Here is an 18,749-nt window from a genome sequence, read left to right on the forward strand (position 1 = left end):
GCCTTCACGCCGGGCCCGGAAACGCGCTTGCGTCACTTCCGCTCCAGCCTCCTAAGTTGTCGGAGTACGGGCTCTGGGTCTCGCTCTGGCCCTAGGGGCGGCGCTGTTGCGGCGCGGCTGCGTCTTTTCCGCGGCCGGGGGCGGAGGTCGGTGTCCCGGGGCGGGACGTGCTAGAAGGGCGCGGGGGGGGGTCTGGGGGAGGGGCGGGCACGCGGGATTTCCCCCCTCATGCGCTTCCCTGTGGTCCGCAGGCCCCGCACAGGTCGGCCGCCGCGATGTCGTACATGCTACCGCACTTGCACAATGGCTGGCAGGTGGACCAGGCCATCCTGTCGGAGGAGGACCGCGTGGTGGTCATCCGCTTCGGCCACGACTGGGATCCCACATGCATGAAGATGGACGAGGTGTTGTACAGCATCGCCGAGAAGGTGGGCTTGGGCTGGCGCCTGGCAGAGGCCACGTGGCCTCAGGCACTTTGTTGGTTGCCAAATCATTTGTCTGCGGGATGGTGGATTTCCTGCCCTTGCCCAGCACGTTCTGGCAGGAGGCAGGGGAGAGATGCACCGGATAGACGTGGTGGGGCCAACCTGTGGCACGGGCAGGCTCCATGTGTGGTACATGGCAGGTTAGGCAGGGAACAAAAGGCAGAGTGTGGGAGCAGGCAGGGAGCGGAAAGCAGAGCAGCAAATTGGGAAAAGGATTAGAGTCCCACTTGTGGCAGGTGCGGGTCTCATTTATGGCATGCCTACCAAAGCACTTGGCCCCCACTTGGACAGTTTAACTCAAGGGTGTCACATATAGGGCCTGCAGAATTGAGCTGGTCCGCGGAGTCCCGTCAGCTGCCCCATGGTGCTGCCTGCGGGTCTTGGAGCGGACCCAGGAGCTGTGCGCTGCATGCACTGGGTCAGCCCTGAACCCTGCATGCGGCACATAAGGCCAGGGCAAAATGGCGTGTGGCATATGGGGTTGTGTTGGGCATGTGCTTCTTGCAGAGTGCATGACTAGTCTAGGGCTCATGCTGCATGCAGCCAGTCCAGGGCACCCACTGCATGCATAGCCCATCCTGTGCTCACTCTCATGCTGGTTTCAGCATGCAGGGCTGGTCTGCAAGCCTGGTCTGGCCCATGGATCGGTCCTGCTCCATTCATCCAGCCAGTGGACCAGCCCCTCACCCTTCATTTGGCCCATGGCACCCGATGAGTTTGACACCCCTGGACTAACTAAATCAGAGATACATAAGCTTTCATGAGAGCAAGAACTCATTTCATCAGCTACCAAGAAAGGACATGTTCTTTGACATTCAGTTAAATGGAAACAGTGCAGTTAAATTCAAACATTGATTTATATTTGTTGTTAATAGATAAGGATTTAATTAGTGGTACACTAATACATGGGCCCCATCTTGGATCAGCAGCAATATAAGGAAAATTGACAGTATTGGCAATTTACTTTTTTTTGGTTGATGTGGCTGATAATGTTGCCAATAAATGCCCTGTGCATGCACACAGCTGCAGCACAGCATGCAGGCGGCCAGGAGCAGAGCCTGGCAGCGTGGAGCGCAGCTTGGTCTAGCTGGTAAGTCTGTTGTGGGGGAAGGGGCATGAGGGGGGTCAGATTGAGGCCCCCGTGGTGAGGGCAGGAGTGGGGCTGGGGCAGGGGAAGCTGCTGCACAGCTGGAACATGGCACAGGATGGAGCCGCCAGCAGGTCGGCTGAAGGACGTGGGGAAGGAGTAGCAGCTCCTGACACTGCTGGCACACTGGGAGGGTATGGTGGGGCATGTGTCCCCGGATCTGGGCACAGGGCAAGGGCAGGCAGTCACTGGGGGCAGCGCCGGGCTCTTCCTGGTGGTGGGGATTAGGTTGGGGCTGCATTCAGGGTGGACAGTGGCGGTGTTGGGATCGGGTCTATGGCAGATTTTGGGGTGGCTCCATCTCCTCCTCCCCCCATAGCTCCCCTCCAATCACCACTGCCGCCCTTGCCAAACACAGTTTAGCCCAACCCGCCGGGAAGAGCTCAGCGCTGCCCCAGCCTGCAGCAGCCGCCCACCCATGTCCTGTGCACAGATCCAGGGGCATATGCCCCCCTCCCCCCCCATGCGTGCACTGGCAGGAGCTGCCTTCCATGTGCTTCCCAGATGAGCAGCTCACGGCTCCATCCCGCGCCCAGCCCCACTCCCTTCCCACCTTTCGTGCCCCCCATAACAGGCTTACCAGCCAGGCGCTACTCTCCAAGCTGCCTGGCTGCATGTCAGCAATCAGATCAGTATTGTCCAATATAGCTCATTAAAAGTAGACCATTGGTATCAGCCCAAAAAGTCTCTATTAGTGCGCCCCTGGATTTAATAGCTTAATCTGCAAAGGGAAACAAGCATGTGTGCAACCTAACTAGTAGTAACATTATAGATAAGTTCATTATTCCTTTTAAGTGAGAGAATGTAACATTAATACACTGGCAACTTTTTAATTGGAATAGTTTAAAATATTGACACACTTTGGCATGCCTTTAAATAAACGCTTCCAGCAACTTAAAAGCCTGGGAGTAGACTGTACTTCACTAAGCATTCAGTAATGGACTGTATTCAGACTTTGTAAAACTTACTGAAAATCTGGGCATGTTGTGCCAATCTGTGAAGCTTTTCCAAATGGAAGAGCAACACCCTATGAGTCTCCTGTTAAGCAGTTTAGATACTGAAGCGAAATTAAGTATTGTTTATGTAAATAGGTGATTCACTGTACAGCCTCTCTTAACATGTCCTGTGCTGCTGCACAGTGGTACAAGTAAGCAGAACTGTCAGCAAACTCAAATAAAACATAGATGAAAAGAACCAGAACAAAAAGGAATATTATCTGAATTTGTGTCAGATGGCAGTCATTAATTATTTTCAGAAAGTATTGTGCCTTTTTTTACAGTATAACCGTATGTGAAGATGTTTCTGTATTAGTCATTGCACAGTGTTCTTAGGGGCACTCTGGTAAGGCTACTGTACCTGTTCCAAGTGTTGAGATATAATAAAGTTTAGTTTAGGGATTTTTTTAACAGCTTCCTGGTATTTTGTATGCATCATATGCTTCTCTTAAATATTGTGGGATTAGTGTTAGTATCTGTCTTTGGCAGGACTCTTGGCAGTTTGGAAGGCATACTGGCATTTACGTTTGATTGTGGAGGAGAAAAGATCATTGTAACTTTTTATTTAAAAATCTCCCCCTGCAGAAATGGCAGATTAAAGGGGGGGATCCTTCCTCATCCTCTTGCTTACGAGCCATGTTTGGATCTCGCAGCTGTTGTAAAGAGTGAGTAAAAGTTCCAATTGCACAGGTGCTTTACTAGAATATAATTCAAAATGTTAATGTGCTGTAGTTGCATGCTACATTTGGAGAGAATGTAGCTGTATTACACTTAATATCCAGGTGCAACTTTTTTTTTAAATGTGCAGCATGTTTTAGGAAGTAGTAATGTTTTGGGGTACTCTGTAATCAGAACAGAGTTTAACATTATTAATCTGAATGTCTTGGGAACCATATAGCAAAATTCTAAAATACAAAGTAGAAATCTGTTACTAGCAATTGAAGTAAGCATTTAGTTTGGCGCTGTGCATACTGATGACTCATTTCCTTTTGAAAATCTCACAATACATATGTTTTATACTGAGATCCACTTTTAAGTAGAAGCTTGTCAAAGCAAAACAATGTAAAATAGTCTTAAAATATCTTGAAGATATCTGAAATGCTTTTCAAAGGGCTGTTTTAAGAGGGGCCTTCAATTTTTGTGAGCCCCAAAGGCATGGAACTTTTCTAATTTTTATACAAATAAATAAAACAGTTTTAGATTCAGTCCTACAGTTTGTTACGCAACAATGGTTAAAAGTAAGATTAGTAACGAGAACTACTCAAGCAGTGGCCATTTGTTTGTTACTCAGAGGCAAAAACTACAGCAAGAGTTAATGTAAGAGGGGGGAAAGAGATTTGATAAATGAAGTGCAATCAATACTGTTGGTATTCAGCCAAAAAAGACACATAAATTGTTAATCACATCAGTCTAATGCTTATAAATCTCTTCATATTTAAAGTTTGAGGTAATCCAAAGCATGTTGCTGTATTATAAAACTTTTGTCTCCTCATTTTCTCCTATGCTTTCTGTTAGTACACCCTCTTCATGCTTTTAGAACCTCCCAAAATTTCCCTTTAAATTAACCCAACCCTCTAACTGTCCTGTTCTTTCACTATTTCTTAGGCTTTGATAAGCCTAAGAAAGTTAGAAATTTCTGTTAAGTGCAGTCCAACTTGTATCTTAACCATGTTTGTATTAAAACCTAACTTAAGACTTTTAAAACAGTTTAGTTGGCCAGCATGGACAATATGCCATGCACTTCTTACAACTGTATCCTACAGTAGATCCCAGTTTCAAGCTTTTTTTTGTAACCTATTGTAGCTTGCAATATTCATATACATCTTCCAGCTGTCTTAAAGCAACTTCAGCTATAGAAGAGTTTTATACAAATGTAGATGGGACTTTAATCGGAGGGGTTGCTAGACAGTTTCATGCAGTGCTGTTCCTCGATTGTTTGCAGCCTCTTTCAGCCCAGAAAATGAAAATCCATTAGATTTCCTTAACTTGGATGAGGATTCCTTAACCTGGTCTATCACTACAGCAGGCTTAGTATCCTGTTTTCCTCCTTGGTTGTACTTCTCATAACACAGTGGTTCTCAGCCTATTTGAACTGTGGCCCATCCTAGGTGTTTGTATATGTGCTCTGGGGGGAAAGGGGAGTGCTTTAATTCAAGCATCTCCAAGAGCCACTCTAATTAAAGCACCCGGAGCATCTCACGTACCAGCGTCCCCACTTTATAAAGCACCCCCACTGCCATTTTTAAACTAAGGGATGCTGATACGCAAGATACTGGAGTCTGCTGGAGCACAGTAACTGCCGTGCTCCAGCAGACTCAATTAGTCAAGCCTGCTCCAGTGCACATTGGGACAGCTTCGCTGCTCGTGTATAGGTACCCCTTGATAGCACAAAGCAATTTACAGAGCCAGAACTAGAAATAATATACTGTAGCTGCCTTACTGTAGCCTTAAGTTGGTGCAAGGTATTGTATGGAGTTACCCGAGTTAGCTACGTGCATGTTACCTCCCAAGTTGGAAGCAATATATATATTTGCACCTGTTTGTAGCAAAACAAAACGCAAAAACAACAAAAAGCAATATATTGGTGACCACATATGTACTACCCCCAACTACACAAAGGTATGCTCTCTAGCCAGGGGGCAATAGAGGCTGCTCCATAATTCCCCTTGCCCAGGTCACCTGACAGGTTTGGAAGCCCCTTAAAGTTCCCAGCTCCTGGACAGCCTGAGAGCTGGCTGGAGCTGGTTTTGGGCTGCCCCATGAGCCCTTTAAAGCTGCTGGTCCTTTTATGGGCTTTAGTGCTTTAATTGGCTGCTGCCAGGTGAGATTTCTGCGATGGCACAGGCTGATTGATCATCACCCCCTCCCTATCCCTACCCCCGTCATCAACTGCTGCTGGCACTATTTGAACAGAGCCCTATCAACCTTGCCATAGGGCAACAAGGGTGAGAGGGCTGCCTGGGTGTCCCCTACAATGTTAAGAGCTGATTGGAGGTGCTGCAGCCAAATACCTGTCCACACTTAAAATTTGTCCCAGGAAGCTTCCTGTGATAAAAGTTACTGTTTTAACAAGCAGTTGTTGTCACAGATCCACAATTTTTTGGCTCTGAGTGACTTAGCCAGTCTGTGGCATTATACTAAGGTAGTTATACTGTTTCTTGTTTGGATGGTAACACATGGAGAACGGTATAGTATCTCAGCAATATGCTGTCCTGTGGGAACATAAGAGATGTTTCTGAGCTCAGTAAATTACCCCACCACTCTATCTGCATTGGAGAACTACAGTTGTGGTATATTCAGAGGTTGCATGTAACAGGAAGGTAGGAGTCTCTAGTTCTGGATTCTGTTCCTGGAGCCCGTCTGGGCTTTATGGCAGGGGTGTTAAACATAGAGCCCACAGAGTCCCATCATCTGGCCCCGGTCCTGCCCCTACGTCTGATCAGACGTATGTGGGGACGACACATGCCCATGGCACAGGACTGGTCCACAGGCCAGATCCAGCTGACAGATGCCCTCAACATCCCCCTTTCTTTTCCCCTGCCTCTCACTCTGCTTACTAGATTTAATAATCATTTCCAGTCCATCTGGGACCTGTGCTGTGTGGCACAGATCTCAGAATGGTTGAAATGGGCACTACATATGTCACTGTCTGGGCAAATTGGCAGCCATGCTGCAAATGGTGGCCGCTGTGGCCAGACTGTACCACGCATAACACCTGCCCTGGGATGTATGTTGCACACAGTGCCCTCTCCAGCTAGTCCAGGACCTGTGCTTTATATGGCATTCACAGGCACTGCATGCAGCACAGGTCTTCGGCTGGCTGGAGCAGGTTCCAGATGCAGCACAGTCCTGAAACTGCTGGGGCGGTTGTCACATGCAGCGCAGTCCAGCTGGGGTGACCATTACATGCAGCATGGCTGCTCTTCTAGCTGAACTATGCTGCATGCAGTGCCCGCTCTGTGCACTCCAGTATCCACACGGCTCACAGCACAGGTCCCAGAACACGTGTAACAGCTTAAACCGCATTTACACTGTGTAGTTCAAGCTTAATTCAGAAACTTAATTTTGTAATGTATTTGGGATCCCAACAAAAAAGTACAGGCTTGTTTCCACTAGCAACATTTGAATTAATTTAGAAATTGGATAATCAGTTTTACTTGTTCTTGTATTGCTATATAAACGATACATGAGGTATAATATAATTTTTTGGGAAAGGGATTGATAAATGCAATAAGAATTATAAGCCTTCTTAACACATTCAACAGGAGCTAAAGTGACCCAGTAAAATAGAGAAAATATCCAACTTTTCTCTTTTTTTTTTCTTTTGCTTAACTTCATTGAGCTGTTAATGTTTGGGAGGGCAGGATTATATATTGACAAAAATTGTATTTTACCTTAGGATTTGCATAGCCTCTCAGACTTTTCTTGGAAAGGAAAATAAAGGTACAGATACATTCTTCCAGGGGGTCTATTGAAGTTCTTCATGGTTATTATTCAGATAAATGCCTTATTCAGAATACCCAGATAAGACTGTTTCTTTGTGTACTCTATAGATCTCTATACACATATTCCAGTATCACTTTAATTCACTGTTTCCATGAAAGTCCTACAATTAGGAATTAATAGTTTTGAGTTCAATATTTGTATAATGTGCAGTGTCAGTTTACAAACTAACAGTTTTAGTCAACTCACTAAAATCCGAATTCACTTGAAAGTTAGGTGGAGGTATAAAAGGTCTTTGGACAAATGACATGCTACAAATCTCATCGGTAGTGTTTTTATTTCCAGATTATGCAACACTTTACATTAGTCCCTGTGGTCTACAAGGAAATACTTTCTCAGAAGTTCCAGTGATTAAATGAAACTACTGCAAGAATTTTTACTTAGGCCGCACTGCACTTGAATATTGGTACTAAGATTTTCATTCATGTCTATAGATATCTTCATTGAATAGTTTTAGCTATCTAAGTATCTCATTTTGTTTTTGTATATTCTTCAAAAATAAATGTTTTAAAATTGAATTTGATATAGTACCAGCAAAAAAGATTTGATGTAAACTAAAGAATCTCACTGGAATTTGATTTATTGATTCCTGTCTATATGTTTATGGTTACTAGCTAATTTCTTGTTCTTATGGTTTGATTTATCAGGCACTATCTTGAAATGTTAGAGGACCAGCTTCGTGTAGTACAAGAGTAATACTGTCCTACTTAGAAGGATGTGATTGTTCTGTTTGTACAGTGTATATCACAAAATGTTAGTCCCTGTCCCTACAAGTTTACAACTAACATAGCTCTGATTCTTTGGTCAGGTGCTGTAAAGCATTAATTTCTCATTCCAGAGTCTGCTTAAAAACATATTGCCAGGTTTGAAGTAGAGGACATGGAGAAAACAAGAGGCAAAGAAAGGTAGTTTCATGGTTAAAACACTGGACTGAGACTTGGGGTCTGAGTTCTGCCTCAAACTTTGGGCAAGTCATTATATCAGTGGTTCTCAACCTTTTTAGTATTATAGAAACAGAGCTGGAAGGGACCTCCAAAGGTCACGTAGTCCAACCCTGGCCAGAGGCAGGAGCATCCCTATACAAACCATCCTATACAAACTCATTGTCTACCTATTAGTAAAACTACAGTTGACCCTGATGCAGCAACACAAAATAACACCCTAATCTGACATGGGTAAAGCAGGGTAATAATGATAGATAATTTCCTGCTGCTATGAGGGTTGTTAAATAGACTTAAGAGATCCAAGGAAGAGAGCAATTACCCGCAACCCCAACAGAGGAAGGCAAAACCCCCCACAGTCCCTACCAATCTGACTACAGTGTAAAATTCCTTCATGACCACAAGTCTGACCCTAAGCTGAGAAAGAAGCAAGACCCTATAGGTAGGGATCTCAATGTTTAAGTCCCAACAGGAGTTCTGGTACACACCAGTCAAAATCCCCAGCCCCGGCTGCAGCCAACCCTCAGTACTTCTGAGGAAGGTGAAAAAAATAAAACCCCTCTGACACATGTAGACTCGAGGCACTGCTTGAAGAATGCCAGCTCTTAAGTTTTCAACCTGTCTGACTACAGAATAATAATGGAACAATTCTTCTGTTGCAAAGAACTCAGACTGCAATAGGTCAAAATGCTTTTAATGCTAAGGATTCCTAGCTGAAATCCCTGGGTTTATTTTATGCACACCTAACAGTGCTACCATAGTGTGGCACCTTGCAATGCCCTTGAAAAGATCTCAGGGTACTGTGGCATCCTGGTAGAAGATCACAGCACTGTATCCTCCTCTGCTTTTTCTCTAATAAGTGAGGTGTTAGTAGGGTAAATTAAATTAATGTTCATGAGGTTTCTGGATTATGGTGGTAAAATCCATATATGCTTTGCTGTGATGTCCAGAATAAGTTCATCTTTTTAAAAAAATGGGTATTTATTATTTACTATTAGAGGTGCACTGATATAGGGAAAATTGAAAGCATCGACAATCGGCTTTCTTTGCCTGATGTGGCCAATAAATGCCCCATGTGTGTTCACAGCTGCAGCATGCATGGAACCAGGAGCTCAGCCCACTGGCTTGGACACCAGTGTTGGGCTGGTAAGTGGTGTGGGGGAAAGGGTGGGTGGAGGAAATGGGCATGGGGAGTGCAAATGGAGGCCCCTATGATGAGGGAGGGAGTGGGGCTAGGGCAGGCGCTGCTCAGCTGGGGCAGTGTGGGCATGGGATGAGGGGAATGGCTCCTGCTGCTGCATGCACCCCAAGAGGGCATGGGAGCCATGTGCCCCTGGATCCATGTGGGGCAGGGCAGGCTGCAGTTGCAAGCTGGGGTTGGGGGCTGTACTGGGCTCTTTCTGGCAGGGGGCTTGGCTGGGTCAGGGGTGCATGGTGGCAGTGCTGGGAGGGGGCATTGGGGGAGCTACAATGAATTTTGGGGTGGCTGCAGCCTCCCCCATTTCCCCCCCATAGCCCCGCTCCCGCCTAGCCCCTTGCTGGGAAGAGCCTGGCACAGCCCCAGCCCAAAGTGGCTGCTCACCCTCACCCCACAGATCCAGAGGCACACTTCCTCCCCCCAAGGGTGCCCTCCAAGGGTGTGTGCAGGGTGGAAGCTGTACCCTTCCTTCCTTGAGCCCCCCAGATGAGCTGCTTGCAGCTCCATCCCACACCCCACCCTGCCCCAACTGAGCAGCATCTGCCCCTACCCCACTCCCTCCCTCACTGAGGGGGCCTCAATTTACCCCTTCCCCACACCAGACTTACCAGCCCAACACTGGTCTCCAAGCTGCCCAGCTGCATGTTGGCAATCAGATTGGTATCAGCTGATATGGCTTCTTAAATATCGGTCATCAGTATCGGTTCAAAAAATCTCTAGCCGTGCACTCCTGTTTACTATTCAGTAAAAGTTCTTGGCTTCATAAAACAAAGAAGAGTTATCTGAAATTTTAGGAAAGGAGACCAGCTCGTGACTACATGCTAGAGAAGCAACAATATATCAGTTTGATAGAAGGTATTTTTTATTGCTTTAAGTTCTTGTGTTAAAATGAATCTTTTTAAATGGCATACTTGTATAGTTCAGAAAATACAGACACTTCGAGCATACCTACATGTTGCCCTACAGTGATGTAGCAACGTGCTATATTGCCATATGGCACACCTACAGCAATGTCACGATTATGCAGGTCTACACGTGATTGCCAGCTATGTTGCCATAGTAGCATGCTCTGCAGTTATAATGCACTGCTATGGCGATGTAGTGGTGAAATCTACCCGTGCCCTGTGTATACCTCGCAGTAACCACCTGTTAAAGCAGGCACTATTAACTTATCCAAGGATTACTTTTGGTGGGTTGTAGAAATTGTATTTTCATGTAAATGTGCATTATAAAGAATTTCCCAAAAGAAAATTGCACCTGAACTGTAATGCAATGTGCACTGTTAGAGTATTAGTACTTGTTATATTTGCAGTGGCATTTAAGGTGATAAATTGTATAAAATAATTGCAAACAACTTTGGCTCACTAAAATAGAAACATGATCATATGTCAGAAGTGAACTGTGCTAACAAACTTTTGGTTTTGTGTACAGAAGTTCATGAACAGGAAATGATTTGAAACTCCTAAGCTTTAATTTTTATTTTGGTTCATAATATATACCAAATAGTTCTAGAATCTGGAAACAAATTTAAAAATCACAGTACTTTCCTAATTACAGCACCTGTGTATGCAGACTTTTTAAAAAATGTGTAATTTCAGAGTATACCAGATGAATTTTTCTGTGGAATTTATATTTTGATTAGTTTTTAAACATTTTTAATGTAATTTCTAGTTTAATCACATCCTATTTCCAGTTGGGGGTTGTCTGAAAAATCACAAATACTGTGAAAAATATTTAAGCTTGGGGAGATATTCTTATAGATTCCATTATCTGGAGAGAGAAATTTTGCAGTCTGATCCAAAGGAATCAAAAAAATGTTCTCCCAACCCTGACTCTTCTCTCATTCTTCTAGATTACAGTACCATGTAAATAAAGGATCAAACACCATTCTCAAAATTGGCTGTAATTTAGATACAGATGTATCATCTCTTAATATATTTCATTCTTGTATACACATATCATTGTTAAATATGTCTCCACTGACTTAATCTCTCAAATATATCAGTTTGTATACTGTGCTTAGTTTTCAGTTGGCAATAGTTTTCTTAATGGAGTGAAGTTACCCACAAACTTAACTTTAAAAAAATTAAATATTGTGTACATGTAGAATGTGTGGCTTTTTCTCAGTAGTAACTCAGACAGGTAAAAATCTATTTTCAGTGGCATTTGTAAAATCACTTCTTGGGGGGTGTAATCTACATGTACATGGGCTAATTAGCTCCACAGTAAAGCGTCATGGTCTGTACATGAATCTGTTTTGGGGCACAGTAAACTACTTAATTCTGCTGTAGGATAGTACTTTTGGAGACAGTACTATCTTACAGCAGAGTACTTTACTGCGCTGAAATGCACCTGTAGATACTGACTGCAGGGAGTACGTTGCATCCAGTCAGCCCAGCCAGCTGGGGGCCTGCTCTGCCCCAGCTAAAATTGCTGCTGTCCCAGGCACACATGTAGGCTCTGCTCCTGGGAGCAGTGGCTTGAACTGCTCCAGAGCTTATTGCATCTCATGAATTGCATATGTAGATGCATTCAGGAAGAATTATTTGCATGTCAGATTCTACAACTTCCATTGGTCAAAAAAAGCTTCAGTTTTTAATGAGGCTAATATTTTCCTACTGTCCTGCTCAGTAAGAGCTGATGCATATTTGCTCAGATTTTTTTTTTTTTAATTAGAGAATGTAGAAAAACTCCAGCTTATGTGAAAGCTTCTAGAACTTACCACTGAAAATATGGAGTTAAGGTTGATGTGTTTAATCACAGCCATTGCTACCGCACTCGTTAAATATTTGTATTTATTAAATGAGGTATGCAATGGAGAGGTGGGTATTATGGGGTGTGTATATAACAGTTTTAGTAAGCCATTTTTCTTTTGGTGCTGGCTGTGAATTCCGCCTTTCTTTAATATTAGTATAGTGTGTATTTTCTAATCTGTTAAGTAATTGGCAAAGGCAACAAGAAAAAAGAGATCAAACTAATTTACCAATGAACACTGGGCACAATTAATATTGCAATAATGTAAACATTTATATAAAATCTGTCACCATTTAAAAAAAACAACAACTTGCTAGTGGTATTTATTTGTTCATATATTGGTATTTTGTGTTTTTTCTTGTCCAGGTGAAAAATTTTGCTGTTATTTATCTTGTGGACATTACAGAAGTACCAGATTTCAACAAGATGTATGAGTTGTATGATCCCTGTACAGTCATGTTTTTCTTTAGGTATGTCTTACCCAATTAAGTTATACTGTAGAAATAATTCTGGGTTTTGTATTATAACTAAGGCAATGCATTTTTGTCTTTTGTATGCTGACAAGTATATGAAAATATTTAACAATTTATTATGGGGAAATGTTGTTTTATGTAAAAATAACAACTAGGAGTGCATAATAATAACTCCCAAGCTTTTGGGGGCCGATACAGATATGCCTCCTTAAAAAATAGGCTATCTGGCAATATTGATCCGATTTCCAATACAGCTGCATCCAGCTGGTAAGTCTGTTGTGAGGGAAGGGTGGCGGGGAGGGCAGAACAAGGCCCCTTACAGTGAGGGAGGGGAATGGGGCTGGGGCAGGTGCTGCCCAGCTGGGGCGGGATGAGGGATGGAGCCACGGCTTGTCCAGGGAATGGGGGGGGCAGCTGCAGCCTGCTTCACCCCACACAGATCTGGGGGCATGTTCTTCCCCCCACCCCACGCCCTCCCAGGGTGTGTGCAGCAGTGGGAGCCCATGCCCCATGGACTATCTGCAGCTTTATTGGGTGCCCCGCCCTACCCCAGCTGGGCAGCACCTATTCCAGCCCCACTCCCTCCCTCACTGTGAGTGCCATTGATCTGCCCCCTATACCCCTTCTCTCCCTTTCCATCGCAACAGACTTACCAGCTGCATGCAGTTCTCCAAGCTGCCGGGCTGTGCTCCTCGCTGCCTGTGTGCTGCTCTGTGGCTGCACGGGCATTTATCGGCCACATCAGGCTGATTTCCTATACAGTAAATTTTTTTTTTATATCAGTGGTGATCCAATATCTGACTGATGTATCAGTGCATCTCTAATAATAACATATTAACTGGGACAAGAGCCACTCTGCATTTGATCTAATTTAACATCCTGATAAAAATCTTTGGTCAAGTTGATGACGAGGCTGGTTGCTACTAAATTTGTAGTCCTGTGAATTAAAAACAGCACTTCATGAACTGAGCTGACACTACAAATAAAACCTTCACTTGGTGCTAAATTTTCTCTCTGGTAGAATCTCACTGTAGTGGAAAGTTAAATGTTTATTGTCTTATAACTGCATAACATTCTGTATTCAGTTTTTTTGTTTTTTCATTGGCTTTGTGTCATGGAAATATGCCATCCAGCTTAAGCAACCTGAATCACTTCCATCAAGTTGGAATCTTAATAATGTGGGGTATTTCTGTTGGGTTTTTTTGTTTTTTTGTTTGTTTTTTTTTTTAACTGTCCCTTTGTGTGCAGAAGCCATTCTTGGATTTATTGCCCATGAAATTTGAGAAAACATTTTTTTTTTTCCTTCCAGCTATCCATATGAACACAACACTGTTCCTCTAAAATTAGAAACTTGCACGTTTGTGTACATACAGCATCTGATTTTACAAGTCAGATGTATGGAATATCTAAAAATGTAAAAAGTCATAAAACTAAAACATTTACATTTTAAATGTTAGCTGTACAAGTGTCTAATAGTTTCTGTATATCGCAGAAGAAATAACTTGGCTTCTAGTGAAGTCCTCTACATTTGCCAATACTTGGTAAAATGACAAATAAACTTGGACATATAGTTACATTTAAAGGACATAGACAAAAAACAAAATACTTTGTGTGATCATCACATTTTGTGGTTGTACTTTTTAGCATCTTTGGGCAATAAAAGCATCCTGATCACTTCAAAGTGAATAGACCAACTGCTAGCATAATATTTTATGTTCACCGTACTTTAGGAAATGTCAGAGCTTGAATCTAAGGAAAGAAACTATTTTTAATGTAATTTTAACAATGCCATTAAAACGTTAAAGAAAATTCAATTTTTGGGGGGTGTTAGGTCTCCTTTTAATTGACTAAATTGTGCTAAATTTGGTTTTGAGAGGTACTTGTACCCTGTTACCACAAAATCAAATACAGTATTAAATCTATCTTCTTAAAGATAAATAACTATTTTTTGAGTAATTAATAATCTTGAGGAGGGTTATCTTTATGCCTTATTTTTCTGTTCCTAAAGTTAAAACATTACAAGTTTCAGCTTCAGTATTACAATGGTACATAAGCTCTGCCATTTTCAGAGTTAGGCTTATTGACTGACCTGCAAGGATATGTTGAAAGAGCTACGTATAGTGGAACTGAATTCTATGAAATTCTTCAAGACAAGTAAGTTTATACTTCAGAAGGGGGCGGTGCAACGTATTGACTGGTATTTGCTTTCTTCTTACAGGAACAAACACATCATGATTGATTTAGGAACAGGTAACAACAACAAAATTAATTGGGCAATGGAAGACAAGCAAGAAATGATCGACATTATAGAAACAGTTTATAGAGGAGCCCGTAAAGGTAGAGGTCTGGTAGTGTCACCAAAAGACTATTCTACCAAGTATAGGTACTGATATTCTTGGACATTTTCTTTTAGACCACCTCCACAGTCGCCAAACTATCCCTTTTGTATATAAGATGTGAAGATCAATATTTTTTTTTTACTGTGGACATAGTTTGAACTCTTATTTAAAAGCTGTCAAATTCAGTTTGAGAAAATAGAAGACATGAAGTCTGGAACTATTTGACTGCAAAAATATAGCTGGATTATTCTTTTGGATTAAAAAAATTAAACTCTCAAATGTCAGCCTCGGTATGATGTATTTTTGTAAAAAAAAAAAAAAAGTAAAAATCTCAGATATAGGGAAAAAGAGTTCAAATGAATTTATGTTGGAAAACAGTATGGCTTTTTGGTGGAATAAACCAATTACGGATGTTGTTCTTGTCTTGCCTTTAGTGCATTCTCTTAAGGTATCAAAACAAGTTTAAAAAGGTGTACCTCTTGAAGTGAGCTTGTTTTTTATCACTTGTATCAAGGTGGCTTGTTCTTGGTAGTTTATTACTGCCTGGCAGTAAGTATGAGAAATCACTAGAACTAAGAAGATGTGAAATACTAAGCAGACAAAATTCTCTGGAAATAAAATTGTTATTCTTAATTTCATTTCCCTTTTTCTTCTTCAAAAAAGAAAACGTTTAGTATAATGTCCTATTATGAAATTGATTTACAAAGGTCAGATTCCAGTGCTTATGGTTTTTTCATTACTAGCACATTATTGATTACCTTCTACATAGGAATGTTCTATGTGTGGTGCAAAGAGGTTATAACAGCAAAAGTCCTGTTAATTTTTATAGGCACTACAGAAACAAATGCAAGACCAGGACTGTTGTGCATTTCTGAAGTAATACCCTTGAAGTCTGTTACTCTTTGTTTTATACTAGTAATTCATCTACATCAGTGGCTCTCAATTTTTTTTTACACTTGAGACACCCCTTAGAAATGTTCTTAGTTTTCATTCTTTTTTTTGCCTACAGAAAACAGAGCAGTTTGTTTTGTTTTTTTTTTTGTTGCAAAGAACTTAGAAAGACCACAGCTATGGATTTCTATTTGAATGGATTTACTGTGTCAATCATGTTGTAAACTTAACAGTGCTAACCTTTTGTGGCACCCATAGTACCCTGGATTAGAATCGCCGATCTACGTATAGGTCATAAAAAAAAGAAGTTTTTTATATTGGGGAAATTACAAAGTCTGGGAGATTAAAGGTTAAAATTGTACTAAAATAGAATCTGAAGAGATTCATGGTTTCCTGTTCTGTAGGCAGCCTTTAATACACTTGACACCTTTCCCCCCTGCCCCTCCTTTTTTCTGGGTCTTGTAGGTCTCCCTTGATACTGTGCTAGGCCCTGGGACAAGAACCTCATTCATTCCTGGGTAGAGCCAACTAAGTTTCATTTCCCAGTTGGTGACCTAACTTGCTATTTGCTACTCAACTTTTGAAACTATATATCTGAGCCTGTTGAATCTCTCTTCCTCTCCCTCCCTTGATTCCTTAATAATCATGGAATCATATAAAATTAGGGCTGGAAGGGACCTCAGGAGGTTGTCTAGTGAACCCCCTGCTCAAAGCAGGACCATCCCCAACTAGATCATCCCAGCCAAAGCTTTGTCTAGCTGGATCTTAAAAACCTCCAACAGTGGAGATTCCATCATCTTCTTGGGTAACCTGTTCCAGTGTTTTACTATCCTAGTGAGAAAATTCTTCCTAATATCTAACCTAAACTACTGTTGCTCCTTGTTCTCTCACCTGCCACCACTAAGAACAGTATCTCCATCCTCTTTTTAGAACCCCCATTCTGGTAGTTGAAGGCTGTTATTAAATCCCTTCTGAGTCTTCACTAGACTAAATAAACCCCGTTCCCTCAGCCTCTCCTCAGAAGTCACATGTCCTAACCCCTTCACCATTTTTGTTGCCCTCCACTGGTCCATATCCTTTCTGTAGTGAGGGGCCCAAAACTGGACACAGTACTCCAGATGTAGCCTCACTAGTGCTGAATAGAGGGGAATAATCACTTCCCTTGCCCTGCTGGCAAAACTACCAATGCAGCCCAATATGCCATTAGCCTTCTTGGCAACAAGGGCACATTGTTGGTTCATATCCAGTTTATTGTCCACTGTAACCCCCAGATCCTTTTCTGCAGAGCTGCTGCCCAGCCAGCCATCCCCCAGCCTGTACTTGATGCATGGGATTGTTCCATCCTAAGTGCAGCGCTTTGCACTTGTCCTTGTTGAACCTCATGAGATTCCTTTTGGCCCAATCCTCCAATTTGTCTAGGTCACTCTGAATCCTAGCCCTACCTTTCAGCATATCTACTACTCCTCCCCCCTCCTTCGTGTCATCTACAAACTTGCCAATTATACACTCTCTGCCATCTTCCAGGTCATTGATGAAGATACTGAACAAAAATTGACCCCTGGGGCACTCCACTTGATACCAGCTGTCAATTAGACATTGAGCCCATTGATTACTACTCTCAGCTGGATGCTTCAGCCAGTCTTCTATCTACCTTACTGTCCATTCATCCAACCCATGCTTCCTTAGCTTGCCTGCAAGAATGTTGTGGGAGAACATATCAACAGCCTTGCTAAAATCAAGGTATATCACATCCATTGGTCTAGTATCCATAGTCAGTTGTCTCATCATAGAAAGCAATCTGGTTAGTGAATCCATGCTAACTGTTTCTAATCACCTTCTCCAAGTGGTTTGGGATGGATTCCTTGAGGGATCTGCTCCATGATTTTTCTGGGGAATGAGGTGAGGCTGGTTGGTCTGTAGTTCCCTGGAGCCTCCTTTTTCTTTCTTAAATATGAGCATGATAGTTGCCCTTTTCCAATCATCCAGGACCTCTCCCAATTGCCATGAGTTTTCAAAGATGATGGTCAGCAGCTCTGCAATCGCAGCCAACTCCCTTGGCACACTAGGGTGTATCCCATCCAGCCCCATGGACTTGTATATGTCCAGCTTTTCTATATAGTCCCTAACTTGTTCTTTCACCAGCTAGCTGCTCACATCCTCCCCGAACAGTGCTGCTTGGTGCAGTAGTTTGGAAGCTGACCTTGCCTGTGAAGGCAGGTGAAAAAGGCATTGAGCACTTCAGCCTTTTCATAGATTTCATAGACATTAGGGCTGGAAGGGACCTCGGAAGATCATCGAGTCCAGCCCCCTGCCCAAAGGGCAGGAAGTCAGCTGGAGTCATAGGATCCCAGCAAGATAAGCATCCAATTTACTCTTGAAGGTGTTCAGTGTAGGTGCTTGAATCACCTCCACTGGCAGACTGTTCCAGACCTTGGGGGCTCGGACAGTAAAGAAATTCTTCCATATGTCCAGCTTAAAAGGTCTTGCAGGAGTTTGTGACGGTTCGACCTCGTCATACCTTGGGGCGCTCTGGTGAACAAACGTTCCCCCAGATCCTGGTGGTCACCCCTGATAAACTTATAGGTGGCCATCAGATCACCCCTGAGCCAGGCTAAAGAGTCCCATGTCTCTCAGCCTGTCATCGTAAGATCTGTTTTCCTGACCTCTGATCATGCGCGTGGCTCTCCTCTGGACTCTCTCAAGCTTCTCCACATCCTTTTTGAATTGTGGAGCCCAAAACTGGACGCAGTATTCCAGCTGCGGCCTCACCAAGGCCGAGTACAAGGGGAGAATGACGTCCCGGGATTTGCTCGAGAAGCATCTATGGATGCAAGCCAGCGTTTTGGTCGCTTTATTAGCCGCAGCATTGCATTGCAGGCTCATGTTCATCTTGTGGTCAATGATGACCCCCAAGTCTCTTTCTTTTGTAGTGCTATCCAACATAGTACTGCTGAGCCTATAAGGGTGCTGCAGGTTTTTCCTCCCAAGGTGGAGAACCTTGCATTTTTTGATGTTAAACACCA

General features: G+C 43.0%; 1 protein-coding gene across 4 annotated transcripts; it reads left to right on the plus strand.

The window, feature by feature from the left end:
* The first annotated feature begins 1 nt into the window (after position 1).
* On the plus strand, positions 2 to 15,251 carry TXNL4A (thioredoxin like 4A). Of its 4 annotated transcripts, XM_090039525.1 has the most exons (6): positions 2 to 146; positions 252 to 428; positions 3,213 to 3,292; positions 9,159 to 9,217; positions 12,390 to 12,493; positions 14,715 to 14,861. In XM_090039525.1, exons 2-5 carry the CDS (start codon positions 276 to 278, stop codon positions 12,455 to 12,457), a joined length of 360 nt encoding a protein of 119 aa, XP_089895651.1. In that variant the 5' UTR covers positions 2 to 146; positions 252 to 275; the 3' UTR covers positions 12,458 to 12,493; positions 14,715 to 14,861. The 4 variants fall into 4 exon arrangements, with proteins under 4 accessions (XP_089895651.1, XP_089895650.1, XP_089895652.1 ...); XM_090039524.1 differs by lacking the exons at positions 3,213 to 3,292; positions 9,159 to 9,217 and having other exon boundaries at positions 9 to 146; positions 14,715 to 15,251; XM_090039526.1 differs by lacking the exons at positions 2 to 146; positions 252 to 428; positions 9,159 to 9,217 and having other exon boundaries at positions 3,240 to 3,292; positions 14,715 to 15,251.
* The last annotated feature ends 3,498 nt before the right edge of the window (positions 15,252 to 18,749 follow it).

The sequence above is a fragment of the Crocodylus siamensis genome, chromosome 3, assembly GCF_052110815.1.
Source record: "Crocodylus siamensis isolate JL-2025a chromosome 3, ASM5211081v1, whole genome shotgun sequence".
Taxonomy (NCBI): Eukaryota; Metazoa; Chordata; order Crocodylia; family Crocodylidae; genus Crocodylus; species Crocodylus siamensis.

Coding starts and splice junctions, on each gene's coding strand:
- TXNL4A (XM_090039524.1), top strand. CDS start 276: ATGTCGTACATGCTACCGCACTTGCACAATGGCTGGCAGGTGGACCAG. Junction 429..12,389: donor TGTACAGCATCGCCGAGAAG/GTGGGCTTGGGC, acceptor TTTCTTGTCCAG/GTGAAAAATTTTGCTGTTAT. Junction 12,494..14,714: donor ACAGTCATGTTTTTCTTTAG/GTATGTCTTACC, acceptor TTCTTCTTACAG/GAACAAACACATCATGATTG.